Source organism: Schistocerca nitens, chromosome 4 (assembly GCF_023898315.1).
Source record: "Schistocerca nitens isolate TAMUIC-IGC-003100 chromosome 4, iqSchNite1.1, whole genome shotgun sequence".
Taxonomy (NCBI): domain Eukaryota; kingdom Metazoa; phylum Arthropoda; class Insecta; order Orthoptera; family Acrididae; genus Schistocerca; species Schistocerca nitens.
Genome location: NC_064617.1, coordinates 515,301,706 through 515,319,543, shown reverse-complemented (window position 1 = coordinate 515,319,543; position 17,838 = coordinate 515,301,706). Strand labels below are relative to the sequence as shown.

General features: G+C 40.8%; 1 protein-coding gene across 1 annotated transcript in view; it reads right to left on the bottom strand.

Annotated features, from left to right (window-relative positions):
- Positions 1 to 8,308, bottom strand: part of LOC126251575 (tetraspanin-33-like) — a 67,443-nt gene extending 59,135 nt beyond the window's left edge. The window contains exons 1-2 of the mRNA XM_049952100.1: positions 8,056 to 8,308; positions 7,744 to 7,947 (exon numbers count right to left, since the gene is read on the bottom strand). Coding sequence (XP_049808057.1) covers positions 7,744 to 7,947; positions 8,056 to 8,142 — 291 coding nt within the window. The 5' untranslated portion in view covers positions 8,143 to 8,308. The remainder of the gene's footprint in view (positions 1 to 7,743; positions 7,948 to 8,055) is intronic.
- Positions 8,309 to 17,838: the final 9,530 nt, after the last annotated feature.

Genomic DNA, 17,838 nt, shown 5'->3' with positions numbered 1-17,838 from the left:
TACAGAAAGTGCTAGAATCTCTCTCACCAAAATTAGAATTTCATGTACAGCAACATTAAGTTACCTTATTTTGCTAGGCAATAGCCATTCTTACAGAGGTATTTATTTCAAGGAGGCAAAAGTTTCTACGTGATGATTCTACACTCATTCATTCTCTTCAACTGTTGTCATGAATTACTAAAAAACTACAACTAAACTCCGTCTGAACAGGTCTTGGAAGGCCCAACGGCACTGGCCAGCTGCCGTGTCATCTTCAGCCAACAGGCATCACTGGATGCTGATATGGAGGGGCATGTGGTCAGCACACTGCTCTCCCAGCCATATGTCAGTTCATGAGACCAGAGCCCCTACTCCTCAATCAACTAGCTCCTCAGTTTGCCTCACGGCAGTTGAGTGCACTCGTCAAGTAGCCTCTTCCATAGTATTGTGTTTTCAGCATCTTCTTTCCTTGCTTTCCTTTACTTTTGGCTGCCATGTGGAGAGGAAGACTGAAGAAAGTTACACAACATCCTCCTGACAAGTTCATTGGAGATGGAGCAGAAGACTGATTTGTCAAGGGTAAAGGAAGGTTATTTGCCTTTTTTTTAAAGGGTGTGGGTGGGGTGCGATGGGGGGTGGGAGAGGGGCTAGACCTGGGTATACGATATATTCTTAATATTTTGGAAAATGACTGACAGCTTGTCAGTAGCCATAAAAAATCCTATTTGACAATGTTAAAAACCAATGTAATACTGACTTTTAAATCATTTTCTTGAAAGAAAAACATCTGAATACCCTGTATTTCTGTATTTTTTTCCTTTCCCTGAGAGCTGAGGAGGGGTGGTGGTGGTAGTGGCAGCCCCCCCCCCCTCCCACCGCCCAGCTTTGTCTGCGATAGCTCACTTTTTCAGGGTAGTATAAATGTTGCTCCACAGTGCATACTATTTGCCCAGCGTAAGAGCATCCACAGTGACAGTGTATCTTGTACACTCCAGGCATTTGAACCCTAGATCATTCTCATGAGCTGTTTTATTTTTGCTGGGGGCCTTTACACACACGAAATGTTGTATCTGTTGAAGAGCTGGCTAGTCTTTCCCAACACTGTGCCACAGAAAGGCAAAAACACAAGTTCCTTGCTCTCTTTTTCGATGGTGTTTTTCCATTGCGTCTTATGAGAAGATACCTATGGTATGTCGTAATGATTGCAGTCCTTTTCCAGGAAGATTCTCCAGTGGTAGCTTAGTTCTAGTGGCACGTTTATGGCACCTGAGACAACTTTAGCATGATGTATGTGGGTTTTCAGAATGGCACATTTTTGTTCCAGATAGTAATGGCTAAGAGCATGATGTAATATTACATTTTATTATGACAATAACTGTATCAGATACTGTACTGCATTGTAGGAACCAAAGACATTACTCCTTGCATAAGAAAAGTGAACATTATAATTGTTTTATCTCTGTTGTTGAATGTAATGATAAGGACTCTGATTTTGTTCTTACTCTGATAAAGATAGAGGGAACTTTATAATTGTGAATATAATGTACTACAACTCAATAGTAAGAGTAAAAGTTGTATTCAAGCAAGAAATAAATGAGTGCTCATCTCTGATAAATAACTAAGTGAGACTCAAACATAAATATTACTCTCTCTAGTCATTCTAATTTCTATAGAAAGTTTCAGCTACATTACATCGACATGGAGTTGGAGAGACACTGGTGAGATAGGTGAATTACCCTGCAAATAAGCAACTTTTAATATACTCAAAGAGCACGCAACAAGAAATCTGCCACAGATCTTTACCGACATATTATGACAAAACACGCACAAGTCATTTTAGTTTCAATGGGCATTTCAATATATCATTTGAAAACGAAGAATTTATGCTTATCTTGTCTACAAAACCATAAAATACACTAAAAATAACAATATAATGTAGACATACCAAGAATAATGAGAAAGACAACAGGGCTCCTAAAACAGTCATCACTGGAAGAGGCTGTTATTACCAACCTGCTCCTGCAGGTGCCGAGACCACCTATGCTTCATGGGCTACCTAAGCTCTACAAAACCTGTTCACATCTTCATACCATTGTAAATCCCACTGGATCACCGACTTCTACACTGGCAAAACATCTGGCCAGCCTCCTTACACGGTATGTGTGTTGCTGTGTGCATCTCATGAGAAACACCTACAATTTTATCAACAGAATTTAGTACTTACATCTTGAGGAAGGTAATATAATGGTCAACTTTGATGTGTTCTCCCTATTTACATGTGTTCCTGGAATACTATGTAGATCTCCTCTCCCAATTCCTTGACAGTACAATTATGGGACTGTTTAAGCACACACTGACATTGTATTTTCTTTATGGTGAACTAGTATTTCAGTGTGGCAATGCGAGTCTGTTAGCTCCATGCGTAGCCAACCTTTTCATGAAGAAATCTGAAGACATCATCTTCAACCTAGCTCCAACAAAGCCAAATTGCTTTCATTGATATGTTGACTACATATTTATCATCTCATGTAAAGAACTATAACTCATAACACCTGAATAGCATTCAAAACTACATCATTTCACCAAAAAAACAACGGCACCCAGCCATGGAGTCTACAGAAACATATACACATGGATCAATATTTGCATGCTCTCAGCCACCACCATCCAGCACAAAAATGTTGTGTTCTGAACACCCTCATCCATCATGCCAAAGTCATCTCAGATGCCAAAAACCTGTCAACAGAACTAAGACACTTCTGAAGAGTCTTTTGCGAAAATGGCAAACTTCAACGCCCAGTATCGCAGGCTACTCCTGCAAAGATGTGCAAGAAAATTGCCACTGAAAAAGACAGCAAGAAACTTGCAATATTTGCCTTTTTGTGGCAGAATGTTGGGAAGAGTAGCTGTCTCCTGAAGGAACGCAACATTTCATCAGTGTTCAGACCCCCAGCAAAAACACAACAGCTCATGAGGCCTGTGAAGGATGATCCAGGGCTCAGAATGCCTGGAGTTCACAAGATATCAAATCAATGTGGCTGCTACTATGTCAAGCAAACAGTATGCACTATGGAGCAACAATTATGCTATGCTGAAAAATGAGTCATTGTATAGTGTGTTGTAGAAAATGTACACTGCATTATATTCATCTGTCATTATGGGGGCAAATGGATTTGGAAATAGTATTATAAAAGAATCTACAGAAACAAAAATATCTGAGAACATCTCCACCCACGTCAGTAGTTTGCAGCTTAGCACAATCCGGGACCCAGCCATTGCAACATTTAAGCAGCCACAGTGGACATGGGATGAAACATTACAACGTTGGGCAAAGAAGCGAGCACCAATAATGTCACAGCCTGCAGCATGACTACATAATGCAAAGACCACAGCGACACAGCAGTCATTTACCAACTATATTCAAGGAGAGCTCGGTCAAAAGCTTGTCACATTTCAACCACTTGATGTGGCTGGAAGCTCAAGAAGATTTTATTAATATTGTTTCCTGTGTTATCTCCCCCCCCCCCCCCTTCTCCTTCATCCAGCTATCTTGGGACAATTCTGACCTATATCTATGAGCTATTAAAAGATCACCGAGAAAAATGGTTCCCAATGCTTTTTGTGCAATGTGAAGGCCATGGCAGAATGTGTTACCAACTTACTCAAGATATTTGAGGGTATACTTGGTAGGCTTGTGTAATTCAATTGCTCACAAGTATAATTAGCATAACACCTCCACTGGATCTATACCATCACAAGATTAAGAGACAGAACTGCAGATAGAAACTGTTTCTAAATATTGTTGACAATGGTTTGAATATTAGAATACTTATCAAATGCACATACAGCAAAAAAATTAAAAAAAAAAACCAGATGCATTGCAATGGAATTATCCAAATGGGACAGAAATACGTAAATGCAATGTACATGTACAGGAAAACAAATGAGTGCAGTTTCAGAAAAATTGGATGACTTATTCAAGAGAGAGAGCTTCACAAATCAGTAATGCATTGCTCCAACTCTGACCTTTATGCAAGTAGTTATTTGACTTGGCAATGACTGACGGATATGCTGGATGTCCTTTTGAGGGATATTGTGCCAAATTCTGTCCAAATGGCACATTAGATCATCAAAATCACAAGCTGTTTGGAGAATCCTGCGTATAATGCTCCAAATGTTCTATGAAGACAATTTTACTCCAGTCAATGAGACACCAGGTTGAATGTGCCCAACACCACTGTCAACAGGTTTGTTGGTGCACAGATGTCAATGGCAGTCAGCATATGGGGTGCCGTGAGGTCAGCCCTCTTCTGTGAGGCGCATATTAATGGTTCTTGTGGTCACTGAAGCACCAGTTGCACGTGAGATCAATGATGATGATGATGATGAATCTGGTGCTCCAGGTGCTTTTGTGATGACTGCTCAGTCCTCACATTCTGTCGTCTCTCTAGGTTGCCGCTTTCTTCTTGATACTGTGTTCAACAGTGGTTCATCCATTCCAGTCAACTTTGTCGAAGAATGGCATTACTCCTATTCAAATGTCAAGCAATTTGCTGATTCCTCCAATCAGCATTTCTGAGCATAGCTACATCATGTCCCAAATGCTGACATCAGCATATATTGTCCATGTGCCTGTCTGTGAGGCATAGTTAATGTCTAACAGAATGAAATTCACAAAGACTATGCCCTGGTATCAACATGTCCACTGTTTACTATCCTTGCCAGCTACATGGCGGAATTGCGCGGCAGCGTCACACGTTCATCCATCGAACATCAAAGTTTATAATTTTGCTTTTCTTGTCAATACCTGTAAAAATATAAATTCGTGACCAATTTGCATAACTCCTTCATAATGTCACTTTTTTTGCCATTTATTGTGTCAATATTCATTTGCCAATAAAACTAAGTGACCACTGCAGTGAAAATCTGCATTTGGTACACCATATTGAGCCCTGTGTACACTGTTACTCTCAGTATATTTCTTCACCTCTCATCAACCTGCTATACCCATCCCCTCCCCTTGCACCTTCAGTTTTGTTTAGGTAATTATCAATGCTACTAACAGTTAGAAATTTTCCCTTGTGTGAGACTTTGTGCACAAGACAATGTGCTGATTTAATGTTCTAGATTTGCAAATTTTACTGTTCTCATCGCTTCTGTGTAATCTTTCATCAATTGTAAAAATACCTGTTTGTATTGTGAAATCTCGAACACTCGCGAGTGCTGTGATAAACTAGTACTGTTATCGTTAATTGTAGTCAAACTAAACTGTACTGTTTTAAAACACTTTCAGGACAGTAGGCCTACCTTAGTTCAAAACAATCTTTCTCTTATTTCATTGTACAATTACATGAGAAATCAGCCAGTTTTGAGAATTTTCAGACACTTCCAAAACTACATTATGTAATTTATTTCGTAGCTTTGGTAGCCCATGAAGGGTAGGTGGTGTCGGCACCTGCTGGAGGAGGTTCTTACTAACAGAGTCTTCTAATGATGACTTGTTGGAGCCCTGTGGTCCTCCTCATTATTCTTTAGGTATCTGCATGATCTTAGTCACACCATCTGGTACAAAAATATGATGTTCTGAACATCTTCGGCCATTGTGCCAAAAGTCACCGCAGACACCAAAAACCTACCACCAGAACTAAGAAACCTTTGACGAGTCTTCCTGGAAAATGGCTACAATAAGTGGTACAATAAACATATAAAGAAAGTTGCCCATCTTTGCACCACCTTCAAATTTTATCGACAAGTGATAAATTTGTGCAGCCTTTTTTTTTTTTATTTTATAAGACAACTGCACCATGAATATTGTCTAGTAGGTCCTTAACACACAACACACGGTGTGGGTCCCAACACTTCCCTGAGCCACAACTGAAGTTACTTCCTTATACATCAATGAACCTGTCTGAGATAACACATGTATTGTGTCCTCCCCACCAAGAAATTCTCAATCCAGTCAAGTCACAAATCTCACTTGGTACCCTACAAGATCATACTTTTGTAATAAACGTTGTGTAGTAATGAATCTAATCCCTTTTAGAAGTCAAGAAAGACTGCATCCATCTGACTGCTTTGATCCACGATTTTCAAGATGTCATGTGAGAAAAATGTGAGTTGGGATTCACATGATCAATATTTTCGGAATCCATACTGGTTGGCACGAAGGAGGTCATTCTGTTCGACATATCTCGTTACATTGTTGGGGACAAAAGACTATATCAGATGAACTTTGTACTCAAAGAAATTATGTTGTGAACTGTCACATGTATTTAAGTGAAGTGATTGAAAACTCTTCAAATTTTTAATACAGAAGGCAGGATGGGTATTTGATCCCATCTCTCCAGAATGCAAGTTTCTTGTTCACCTCATTCAGCCATATGGTAATAACACTTACAGAAACATTTATCTTTCATCTTTAAACAATGAAAGATGTCCACCTTGACACATGAAACTACATTTTCTCTCATGTTAATTTGTCATACTAACAAGTAACCCTTGGGACCAACTTATTCACATCTCCAATACGTGAGAAGCAAACTGAACGCAGCCTGTACTAATGATAAATATTAACATACGAGTTCTTAACATTTGGGCACTCCAAATTACATGCCACAAAACAGAAGGAAAAAAATTGCAACAAATAGGCCTATAAGTGGGGAGTTCTTGCTATACCAGCAAGTGAAAAGTTTAATGACTGACCAATACGTTAAAAAATAAAGAACCAATCCTGTTGCAGAAATACTTGTCCTACATTAATAAACTAATGGAGATTCCTACCTTCACGTGTTTTGTTGAATACTTCATGTATTCATTCTATGTTTAATTTTCTTCCTCTCTAAGACAATAGATCAGGGTCTCACATCCAACTGACAACCAAATTAGAAAAAAAAACATAATACTGGAATGGAGAAGGCAGGGGAAGGGCCTAGCAATCACTGTAATTGATTTAAGGCAACCACATCTAACATGTTGATGGGGTTTTTAGATCCACTTCTCCCATATATGACTCCAGTGTGCTACCATCATTACACTCAGTGCTAAACCTGTCTAGTTAAAAAGAAGTGGTTTCGTTGATAGACTCAAATAGGGTGCAACAACAACGCAGGAAGGAATTTGTAACTGTCTTCAGTCCAAAGACTGTTCTAAAAAAGCTCTTCACACTAGGCTATCCTGTAGACACCTGTTCATCTGTGAATTAATACTGCAGCCTATAGCCATTTCAAACTGCTTACTGTATTCATCTGTTGTTATCCCTCTACAATTTTTAACTTCCATACTTCCCTCCACTACTAAACTGATGAGTCCTTTATGTATTTATAAAATCTAGCCGGTTGTAACTTCAGTGTTTTCAAGGAAATCAGATTCAGAATCTCCATAATTACTGCATGCTGCTATGTAGAAACGAGTACCCTTCTCAAGATGATTATCACGAACAAGGGCTTCAGTGACAGTTAAGTGAATTCTGGCAGATCATGCACAATACTTTTGCATAATTTCAAAGATAAATTGAGGCTCTATACAGAAACAAAAAAAAAATATGTTGCCATCTCTGCTTATATTCGTAATACACCCCCCCCCCCTCCTATTTGATGCTTTATGCTGGATGTAAAGGTACAATTAAGACAGTACATTCTAGTGTATGTTGCCATGTTTACAGCTACACAAAACCTTCCAAGTGAACAAAATTTTTGGTTGTATGTAACACAAAGACACGCAGATACACCGTCGAAGAAACGAATTTATACACTGTAGTGTACTTACGAATTTTAAAAGGCAAGTGTTCTCCCGTAGAGCTCCAACACACCCAGCAAAGCTCACTATGAAAATGACTCCGCCAGCGATGACCATAACAAGAGATATATTTAAAACAACATCGTATATTGTTTCAACTTTAATAAGACCTGTTGCTTGCCATTTATCAACAAAGGCGTACAGACCAACTCCAATCAAAAGACCTCCAAAAAGCTGAAAAAAATGATACTGGTGTACAAATTGCATTTTTGAAATTTCCATGCAAGCAGAAAAAAAACATTATCGAAAATGCAGCTGAATTTTATTTGTTAACTGCCTTACCCAAAAAATGAAATTCAGTAAGAATATCATGTACTTCACGCACGAACTAACGTAAGTGAAGTTGTTTCTCGTCCTGCGTCTGTGCATTTTGTTAGATTAGATGAAACCTACTTGCATTTAGCAATGACAGATAATGAGTGAGTCAAACAATTTCCCAGCATTTAACGAGAACAAACAAATCAAGACAGACTCTTCTAACTTGACAGGATGTTGACTCCCACTGTTCCGATGACACATAACAAAACCAGCGATACTAACATTAGAAGCTGTTGCTATCGTAGAGTTTTCCAGCTCCGTGGTTACTGTCAAAGACAACTCGCGGCAACAGTACAGCTTACTTTTTGGAGTTCGATAAGCGCGAACTGGGTATCCATTCAGGGACGATGAAAGAAGATCCGACTACTCGTTTTATAATGTCAAAAATGGCCTGTCCCATGCCATTGTTTTCGGTGTAGTATCGTCAGTCGTAATTCACGAGAATTAACTCCATAACAATGGTGTCTCATGGGGGCAGTGATAATGAACTCTGTTCCAGTGTGGTAGTCAGTGCTAGCAACAAATTAAGGATAAACAACTGAATGTTGATTGTCAATTATCATGGAATGAATATTATGCATAAGGATACTGGCAAAACGAATGTCATCAGAATATTATAATCTTAGGGTTCTGTCATGCCAGTGTCTTAACAGTGACATGCTGTTGCTACATACACCCAATTCTTACATATGGGATTGCTTTCTAGGGATCAAAGTTACAATACGTGGACACAGTTTCCAAACTGCAGAAAAATGGCATGAGAATAACAGGTAGAATTAGTAGGCCGTCTCACTGTTATTCTTGAAAGAACTGGGTATCCTTACTGCAGCCAGGTTCACTAACATGCTGTGCATATCAGGGAAAATTTATTGACTAGGCATTCACATGCAGTTTTTTTTATATAATCGTGGACAAGAGCTAGTTTGATGATATATTTATCAAGGAAAAACAGCGTTTTCTATCATGTAAGAGCACCCATACTAAGGGGCCGCACCCCATACCTCTGAAGGCCCGTCCACACGCAACGATCTGTCTGCGCAAATGTCTGCGCACATCACATCTGCGCAGACAGATCGTTGCGTGTGGGCAGAAGATTTGCACCAACCTGAGGTGTGTGCAAACCTGGAAGTTGGAGTTGGAGGTTTGAGCGAAACCTCTCAAATCTGTGGGTTCAAACCACATCTGCGCAGACAAGTTGGAGCGTGTGGACAGGAGATCGCCGCAAATCTGGCGCGAAACAGCTGTTTGCTCAGTCTAGTGTTTGTATTTGTGCGCACAGGGCATTAAAATGGCTGATACTCGTCAGTGTTCTCGATAGTTTGTTAGTGAATTCATTGAAATATATAGAAACCACCCATGTTTGTGGAAGATTAAAAGTAAAGAATATAGTGACCGAGACAAAAAGACAGCACCACACAATGCTCTAATTGAAACATTGTGGGCAGTTGACGCCTCGGCAAACAGAGAAACAGTAATAAAAGAAAATTCGTTGCGAACTGTTTACCGAAAAGAGTTATCCAAAGCTCAGAAATCTAGAAGATCTGGTGTAGGAGTAGATCAAGTATACCAGCCAACGTTATGGTATTTTGATCTGCTTGGCTTTCTTAAGGTTCGCCCTGCAAATCTCGCAGTAAATTTACGTGAGAAAAATGCTTTCGCTTTAGCAGCCACTGTATACACAATTTTGACCGCTTTCTCTGTTTCCTGCGGCTGGTCTGAATGTTTTTTGCAACACAAGTTGCGAACACAGACCACAACAGAACTTCCTCCATTTCTATATTTAAAAAAAAAAAACTAAATTAAATTTTTGACGTTTACGGGGAGCGTAGTCGCTTGCCACTGATATTTCTTTACTACACCGACAGATGGCGGGCGAGTAGTAGATTGAGGTTTGTGTCGTGTGAACGCACCACATTTGCAGCGATCTTTTGCATGTACAGACATCTGCGCCGATGTCTGCGCAGATAGATCTTTGCGTGTGGACCGGGCTTTAGACATGTGGGAACTCAGCTAATAACATCGCTGCTGTGAAGTAAAACTACCTCTTTGGTTCCCACAGCAGTGTTTTGTGTGGACTCTTTTTGGTGTTCTCTGACTTGGTACGTGCCCTATAGCTCGGTAATAAATCGTTATTTATACCAGCTGTATGTGTATTAATTACGTTGTTTAACAACCACTGTGGAAAAGAACCACGTTGGTGACCTGCGACGATCATATCTGACTGCATTTTCTCGCTGTAACGCTCCTCAATAAATAAATAGTAATAATGCAGCCATTTTTGTGCTTCGGAATTCCGCAATTATCGTGAATAGACAGCGACTTCCCTGTTACTTCATGTTACACGCCATGCTACAACACCACGGAACAGCGTGCCTCTCATCAGACTGTGCCTAAAATCGAGGATGGAATGCAGCAGTGCCATGTCTAGATGGTGAACAATGTCAACCTCCTACCTAAACAATGGCGTCAAACAAACTGATTGTCAGTTGTGCATGGTGTATCTACTGTAGCCCTGACATTTTCGGTATTTCCACACCTCAGGCTGTGGAACGTTCTGATCCATTTTCTGCACGTGAGTGTGTCACACCTACAATGTCGCATATTTCTACACTCCCACCTGAACAATGGCGTCAGACAGATGTTTTGTCGAGTGTGCATGGTGTTCCTACCGCCTCATGACTTTTCTAGTGTTTTCTGAATAACAGACTGCACTGTCCTGATCTGTTTTTCTCACCTGCGTATCCCGCACCTAATGCTTTGAGCATGTCTACAATTCCACTGCCCACATCACAACAGACTACACAGCCAAGCAAACTTTAGCTAACAACACTGCTACTGTGCCTACCATGCCGGTTTTTCACATGCTTCTTCTGCTCGGACTCTGGCCTACACCATGCCTACAAGATTGGGATTACTCATCTACTTTTTATTCGACATTGAAGCATTCAACCACTACACAGTGTGGTGCCACTGAATGCATCATGACCACGTATGGAATAACAGATGACACTGCTAAACTGTTCACTCTCCTAAGCTGCATCTGTAAGGAGGCTGATTTGATTAATTACTTATTTTTCACATTGCAAAAAATAAGTATGACATGGCCAAACTCTGCATCTCCAGCACCTGTCACAGACACTGGAACAACAACTCAAATCAAATGCCAGACTGGACTCGGTGGGTTGCGAAACAGCCATCACAGGTAGAACTTGCAATGACTTTCCGTTAACAGTGGAATGTTACAAGACGTCTGGCTTGCCTTATTCCATTTATCTGGCTCTTGTCACGACTGACGATAGGCAGGACACTTTAGCTGCATCTACTTAAAGTCTCATTACGTTCATTTATTATGGAGAAATGTATCTTATAACATTTCAGTGGTCGTCGGTAAAAAGGGTAACAGTTCTAGTCTGCAAGTATGTGAGATAAGCATGGTCTGAAAACTGTTCTGAATGCGGCAGTATGTCATGGTCACTCAAAGGTTTGTGCTGCCTTGCGAATGTCAAGTGGCTACTGACAGAAGCTCATAGAACCTATTAGTCCTTTTCACTAAGTTGGGGTTAGAGTCCTATGGCACGACTTGCCTCTTGAGATGGCCGAGAGCAACAGTTTCAAGTACTTGCTGGGACACCACAATTTATGTCGGAAAAGTACAAGTCTTGGTAATGAGGTAAACTATACTCTGATTCTCCCACTGCTAGCTGATGTCAGATGGGAATTTCTAGAACAAACTAATGAGGAAGATGTACTCTGATTGACCCGTAACTGATGACATTCTGGTGTGCGGATTTGTTAAATGTGGCATTGACATACTATTGGCAGAAAAGAGTAACATTTCTCTTGATCGGCGTTTGTGGTCAGATTGGCGCAAACTGCTGAGTGTGGAGCTAGTGAAGTAAAAATCGACACTCTTGGTTCGATTGTGGATGGAGACAGGTCACTGGTTCGAGATGTCATGGCACTTGGAGGTGTCCAAGTACCGATGAGTGAGATTCTGGTTCTTCACTATGATTACAGTCTTCTAACTTACCTTCACAGCAAACTGGTAAGAGCATGCAGCAGCACAGCTTACTAGATGGGTGTTAATGTTTCGATAGGAACCGTACAAATGCCACAGTTCCGCTAAACTCAATTCATTCCTCAGTATCGTTTGATGCTCAGTCAACCTCTGGAGTTTCTAAATTAATCCTTGGAATATATAGGATTAATGATTTAATGTGCAGCTAGCATGCAGTAGCCATCCCTCCACAAAGTAATTAACTTTGTTTTTCACAGAATGTTGATGCTAATTCTTTGTAATTGTTTAATATAATAAATGTTTGATTTACATTTTATTTGCATTTTTATTTGAAGCACAAATAGTTCCTTCAATTCACGCATTTATTCTGTTGACTGACGGATATTTATACACTAGGATCATTGCAATTTTCCACCTAATGATTCTAGGTTAGGGCATTTCAAGATAGCGATTCTGTAGCGTAATTAAAAGTTAACATGGTGTCTTAATGGGGGGGGGGGGGGTGGACTGTGGGTAGATCCAGTCTCTGATAAGTGTCACAGTCTCGTGCACTGCACGATATTACATAATTTGGCAGACACTGTTCAGTCTTTGTTCCTTGGGAGATTCTGTGGGCGGACTAACATTTTCTCTTATAATATATCACATAGTAAGTACATCAAGTGTATTTTGTTATTTATATTCTGCGAATAATTTAGGCAAACTGTATTAGATCCGTGCAAGTGTTAGACTAGCCTTAATTTGCTGGTGCCTATTTTTCATTTATTAGTGCATGCTATGTATTTTGGTTGTGAAGATTCTGCATCACGTCTCTATGTCGTTTAATGGCTTTTTTTATCAGCGTTTTGATTTGGAAGGATATTGTCATTGTTCTCTATTCATTAATGGTATTAGGTACCTTCAAGGTCATCAGTGATTGAGCTATTCTGTTGTGTCTTACAGTGAAATTTGTAAGCAGTGTGTGATTGCGATTAGTAAGGCACAAGTACAGAAAGATTTAGTAGAAGTTGACAATAGCGAATTTGGAGTACAGTAAGACAGACATGAAACACTTAAGAGCACTCATGCATGCTAAGACAGACTTTTGCATGGAGGATTCAGTCATGGTTGAAGTATCAGAACAGGTAGACATGGTAGAGAAGGTATTGCGTAAGCCGAGGGGGATGTCAAAAGAAGAGGAACAGATGTGAAGCGGTTTGAATGATAAATGTAATTTTTTGTGCACATAATTTGGTTTGTTTGCTTAAATTTTTTGGGGGACCACGGATTTTTTAAGTCTGAGTGACGTAAAAGATGAGACAATATAATGCGGTCCACTGTAATTGTGAAAACTATTGGAGGCAATGAGGCACTCCTTTCTTACATGGTATATTTTCTCTCGTTAAATGCCGGCGTGAGCATCAATGTGCAGTACCATGTGTTTCTGCTTTTTGGAAACCTTATTTATGAGATTTGCATATGCCCAATTTGACGCCATCTCCTGAAGGAAGTTAACCACTTTTTTGCACCTAATATTACTATTCATATGTAATGGATGGCCGGCCGAAGTGGCCGTGCGGTTACAGGCGCTGCAGTCTGGAACCGCAAGACCGCTACGGTCGCAGGTTCGAATCCTGCCTCGGGCATGGATGTTTGTGATGCCCTTAGGTTAGTTAGGTTTAACTAGTTCTAAGTTCTAGGGGACTAATGACCTCAGCAGTTGAGTCCCATAGTGCTCAGAGCCATTTGAACCATTTGTAATGGATGCTCAGTGCATGTGAAATGAGGGGGTCGATCACACGTTTGAGTGGAATCAGATCTAAGGCCCATCACATCTATGATAATGTAGATGAGGACGATGATGAAGTCGCATCACGACCTGAGAATGATCTAGAAGACATACTGGATAGTGAGGCATTCCTAGCCGGCCAATCTCATGATAAAATTCTTGCATATCCTCATGTGGCAGTAGGGTGGCAAACGAACAGAGCAGGGATGATTTGTTCATGTTCTTAAAAAAATGGAAACAAGGCCAACAGAGAGGAACAAGAATTCAAGTAAATACTAAACGATGAGGTAAAAGATGCAGACAAGAGGCCAAACAGAGGGAAAATGAAATGGAAGCATGAGCAGTGCAAAGGTGAAAAAAAGTGGAGGGCTTGGCAGTGCAGAGAGCAGAACAGAGAGCACAAGTCGTGATCGAGAAGATTAAATTGGAGGTGAAAGAAGAAGAGGGTTGGGGTTGGGTTGTTTGGGGGAGAGACCAAACAGCGAGGTCATAGGTCTCATCGGATTAGGGAAGGACAGGGAAGGAAGTCGGCTGCGCCCTTTCAAAGGAACCATCTAGTGTGCTAACCACTGCGCCACCTCGCCACAAGACGACAGAGAGACAAGTGGTACAGACACCTGCATACCACTATGCAGAACTGACGAGCACATCAACAATGTGGCGAGTCATGTTGTAAGCGTCACTGGCATTATGAGTCTGTAGTTAGTACCAGACAGTCTGCTAAGAACACCATTACACAAACGTATGGACGACATATTCGATTTTAAACACTTTGTGTCCGTCAGAAAATTCCAGAACTACAGAGGCAACAGGAATACCCTACAATCGAAGTCAATCATTTCTCAGTTTGACCCCTCGCTACCTCCATAGTGGCCACTCGACGGCAAATTAAATTTTGTCTGTGGACACCCCGAGGGCAGTGTGGGAGAAAGAATGCGTACAATTGTTGCAATATGTCTTGGCGAACTACTGGTCGACCAAGACGCAGGAACGCATCAAATACGAAATCCTGTTTTGCAAGGATCTGATCGCCTCAGGATTGAAAAGTCCTGCCAAATTCTTCAAGGCTCTGGTCAAACAGAAACAGTTCCTTGACAACCATGTAGCAATTTCGAAATAATCTGCTTCTGCCGTATGAAGCTCCCACCACACCACCAACAAATATTGATTGCAAATGGCTCTGAGCACTATGGGACTTAACAGCTATGGTCATCAGTCCCCTAGAACTTAGAACTACTTAAACCTAACTAACCTAAGGACATCACACAACACCCAGTCATCACGAGGCAGAGAAAATCCCTGACCCCGCCGGGAATCGAACCCGGGAACCCGGGCGTGGGAAGCGAGAACGCTACCGCACGACCACGAGCTGCGGACATTGATTGCAAATGTGGTAACGATGTTGAAGCCTTTAAAAATACCACGTGAGAATCAGAATTCACGTTGGATGAACAGAGCACGTCTGAAAGAAGACATGAGCTTGATCACCAATACAACACCTGGCAGAAGGGAAACAATTGGAAAGTAGGGCGTGCAGAGATGGAACCACACGTGTTAACAGACACGAGAGCAACCACCCACGCCAAACAGGACTCTATAACAACCAACACTAACGTCAAAATGATAATAGGAGATAGTTCAGGCACAGTGATTTTGCTCCTGAACAAGACAGAGTAAAGGCGAGATCATTGAATGTCGACCACCAAACCCTAACAGCAGTCATCAACAGGGAAATCCGTGGGCATTCATCACGTCAGCCATCTGAACCCTTCATTGATTGGCATAGTATTAGATCGTAGGAATACGTAGTACAGAGTAAAATTATATTAAACAGGTAATTTTGTGATATTATTTCCTCCAACCTCTGTTATAAAACTTGTGTCAGTTGAATACTGATATACGTTTACAACCTGTGTCAATAGAGGTGTGTGGCAATGGAAAAAAAATGAAGGTGCTCAATCATCTCTCTGGGTGCCAGAGCATGACAGAAGGTAATGGAAGTTTGACGGCTAAATATAAAGAGGAGTAGACGTGCTGGCTGTCGTCCATTACCTTTATAGTGGTAGTTCAGCAGTTGTAAACCATGTAACATTTAGTTGGCTGTGATAGAGGGATGAACCATCTGATTCTGATAGAATACTGCAGAAGCTTTTGTGCCTACTTTGGTTTTAAGAAATTTCACTATCGGAAGTGTTGTGTCTAGGAATCCTGCATACTCGGTTCGCTAGACAAATAATCAAACAATTCATATTAATGAGTTTTATTACAATAAGACAAGATACAATACTTAACTTTGATATACGTATCACAAGCGAAGGGCGACATATAAAATAATCAGTCTTCTTCAGAATACACAAATGCAAGTCTGTGTGCTACATGGAGATTCCTAACGAAGTGGACATTGACTCTGCTATAAAAGTGGCTGCTATCGAAGTGGTCTCCCACCAGCGAGGTGCGGCGCCTATGTCGTCGTCACGAAGGCACCACTGCTGTCGCGTTGTCGTCCTGGAGGGAGGTCATTCAGAGTGTGATTGGCTGACTTCTTCTCATAGCCTTCTCCTCCCTGTCGTTACTGACTGGCGTGCTGGCGCTGACGTTACGCCATAACACCCCCCCCCCCCCAAAAGCGACCGACCGACTTCGCATATGGACCTCGACAACAGGGGGGAAGGCAGGAGTGTGGATGCTCTGATGGAATAGTGGTTGCAGGGGCGGCAGACTAGTTAGTTAGTTAGTTGGTTGTATGTTCCATTAATCAATCACACGGTACAGTAGCCATTATGATGTGGAACGTGTCAAGTGAACAAGAAATGCACATATGAAACAAGATTTTTAATATATATATATATATATATATATATATATATATATATATATATATATATATATATATTACAATACAGAGTTAATGATTAATATTTCTATTATTTACCCCATTCCCTCAAATGGTTGTTGTTGTTGTTGTTGTGGTCTTCAGTCCAGAGACTGGTTTGATGCAGCTCACCATGCTAATCTATCCTGTGCAAGCTTCTTCATCTCCCAGTACCTACTGCAACCTACATCCTTCTGAATATGCTTAGTGTATTCATCTCTTGGTCTCCCTCTACGATTTTTACTCTCCACGCTGCCCCCCCCCCCCCAATACTAAATTGATGATCCCTTGATGCCTCAGGACATGTCCTGCCAACCGATCCCTTCTTCTAGTCAAGTTGTGCCACAAACTTCTCTTCTCCCCAATCCTATTCAATACCTCCTCATTAGTTACGTGATCTACCCACCCAATCTTCAACATTCTTCTGTAGCACCACATTTCGAAAGCTTCTATTCTCTTCTTGTCCAAACTATTTATCGTCCATGTTTCACTTCCATACATGGCTACACTCCATACAAATACTTACAGAAACGACTTCCTGACACTTAAATCTATACTCGATGTTAACAAATTTCTCTCCTTCAGAAACGCTTTCCTTGCCATTGCCAGTCTACATTTTATATCCTCTCTACTTCTACCATCATCAGTTATTTTGCTCCCCAAATAGCAAAACTCCTTTACTACTTTAAGTGTCTCATTTCCTAATCTAATTCCCTCAGCATCACCCGACTTAATTCGACTACTTTCCATTATCCGCGTTTTGCTTTTGTTGATGTTCATCTTATATCCTCCTTTCAAGACACTGTCCATTCCGTTCAACTGCTCTTCCAAGTCCTTTGCTGTCTCTGACAGAATTACAATGTCATCGGCGAACTTCAAAGTTTTTATTTATTCTCCCTGGATTTTAATACCTACTCCAAATTTTTCTTTTGTTTCCATTACTGCTTGCTCAATATACAGATTGAATAACACCGGGGACAGGCTACAACCCTGTCTCACTCCTTTCCCAACCACTGCTTCCCTTTCATGTCCCTCGACTCTTATAACTGCCATCTGGTTTCTGTACAAATTGTAAATAGCCTTTCGCTC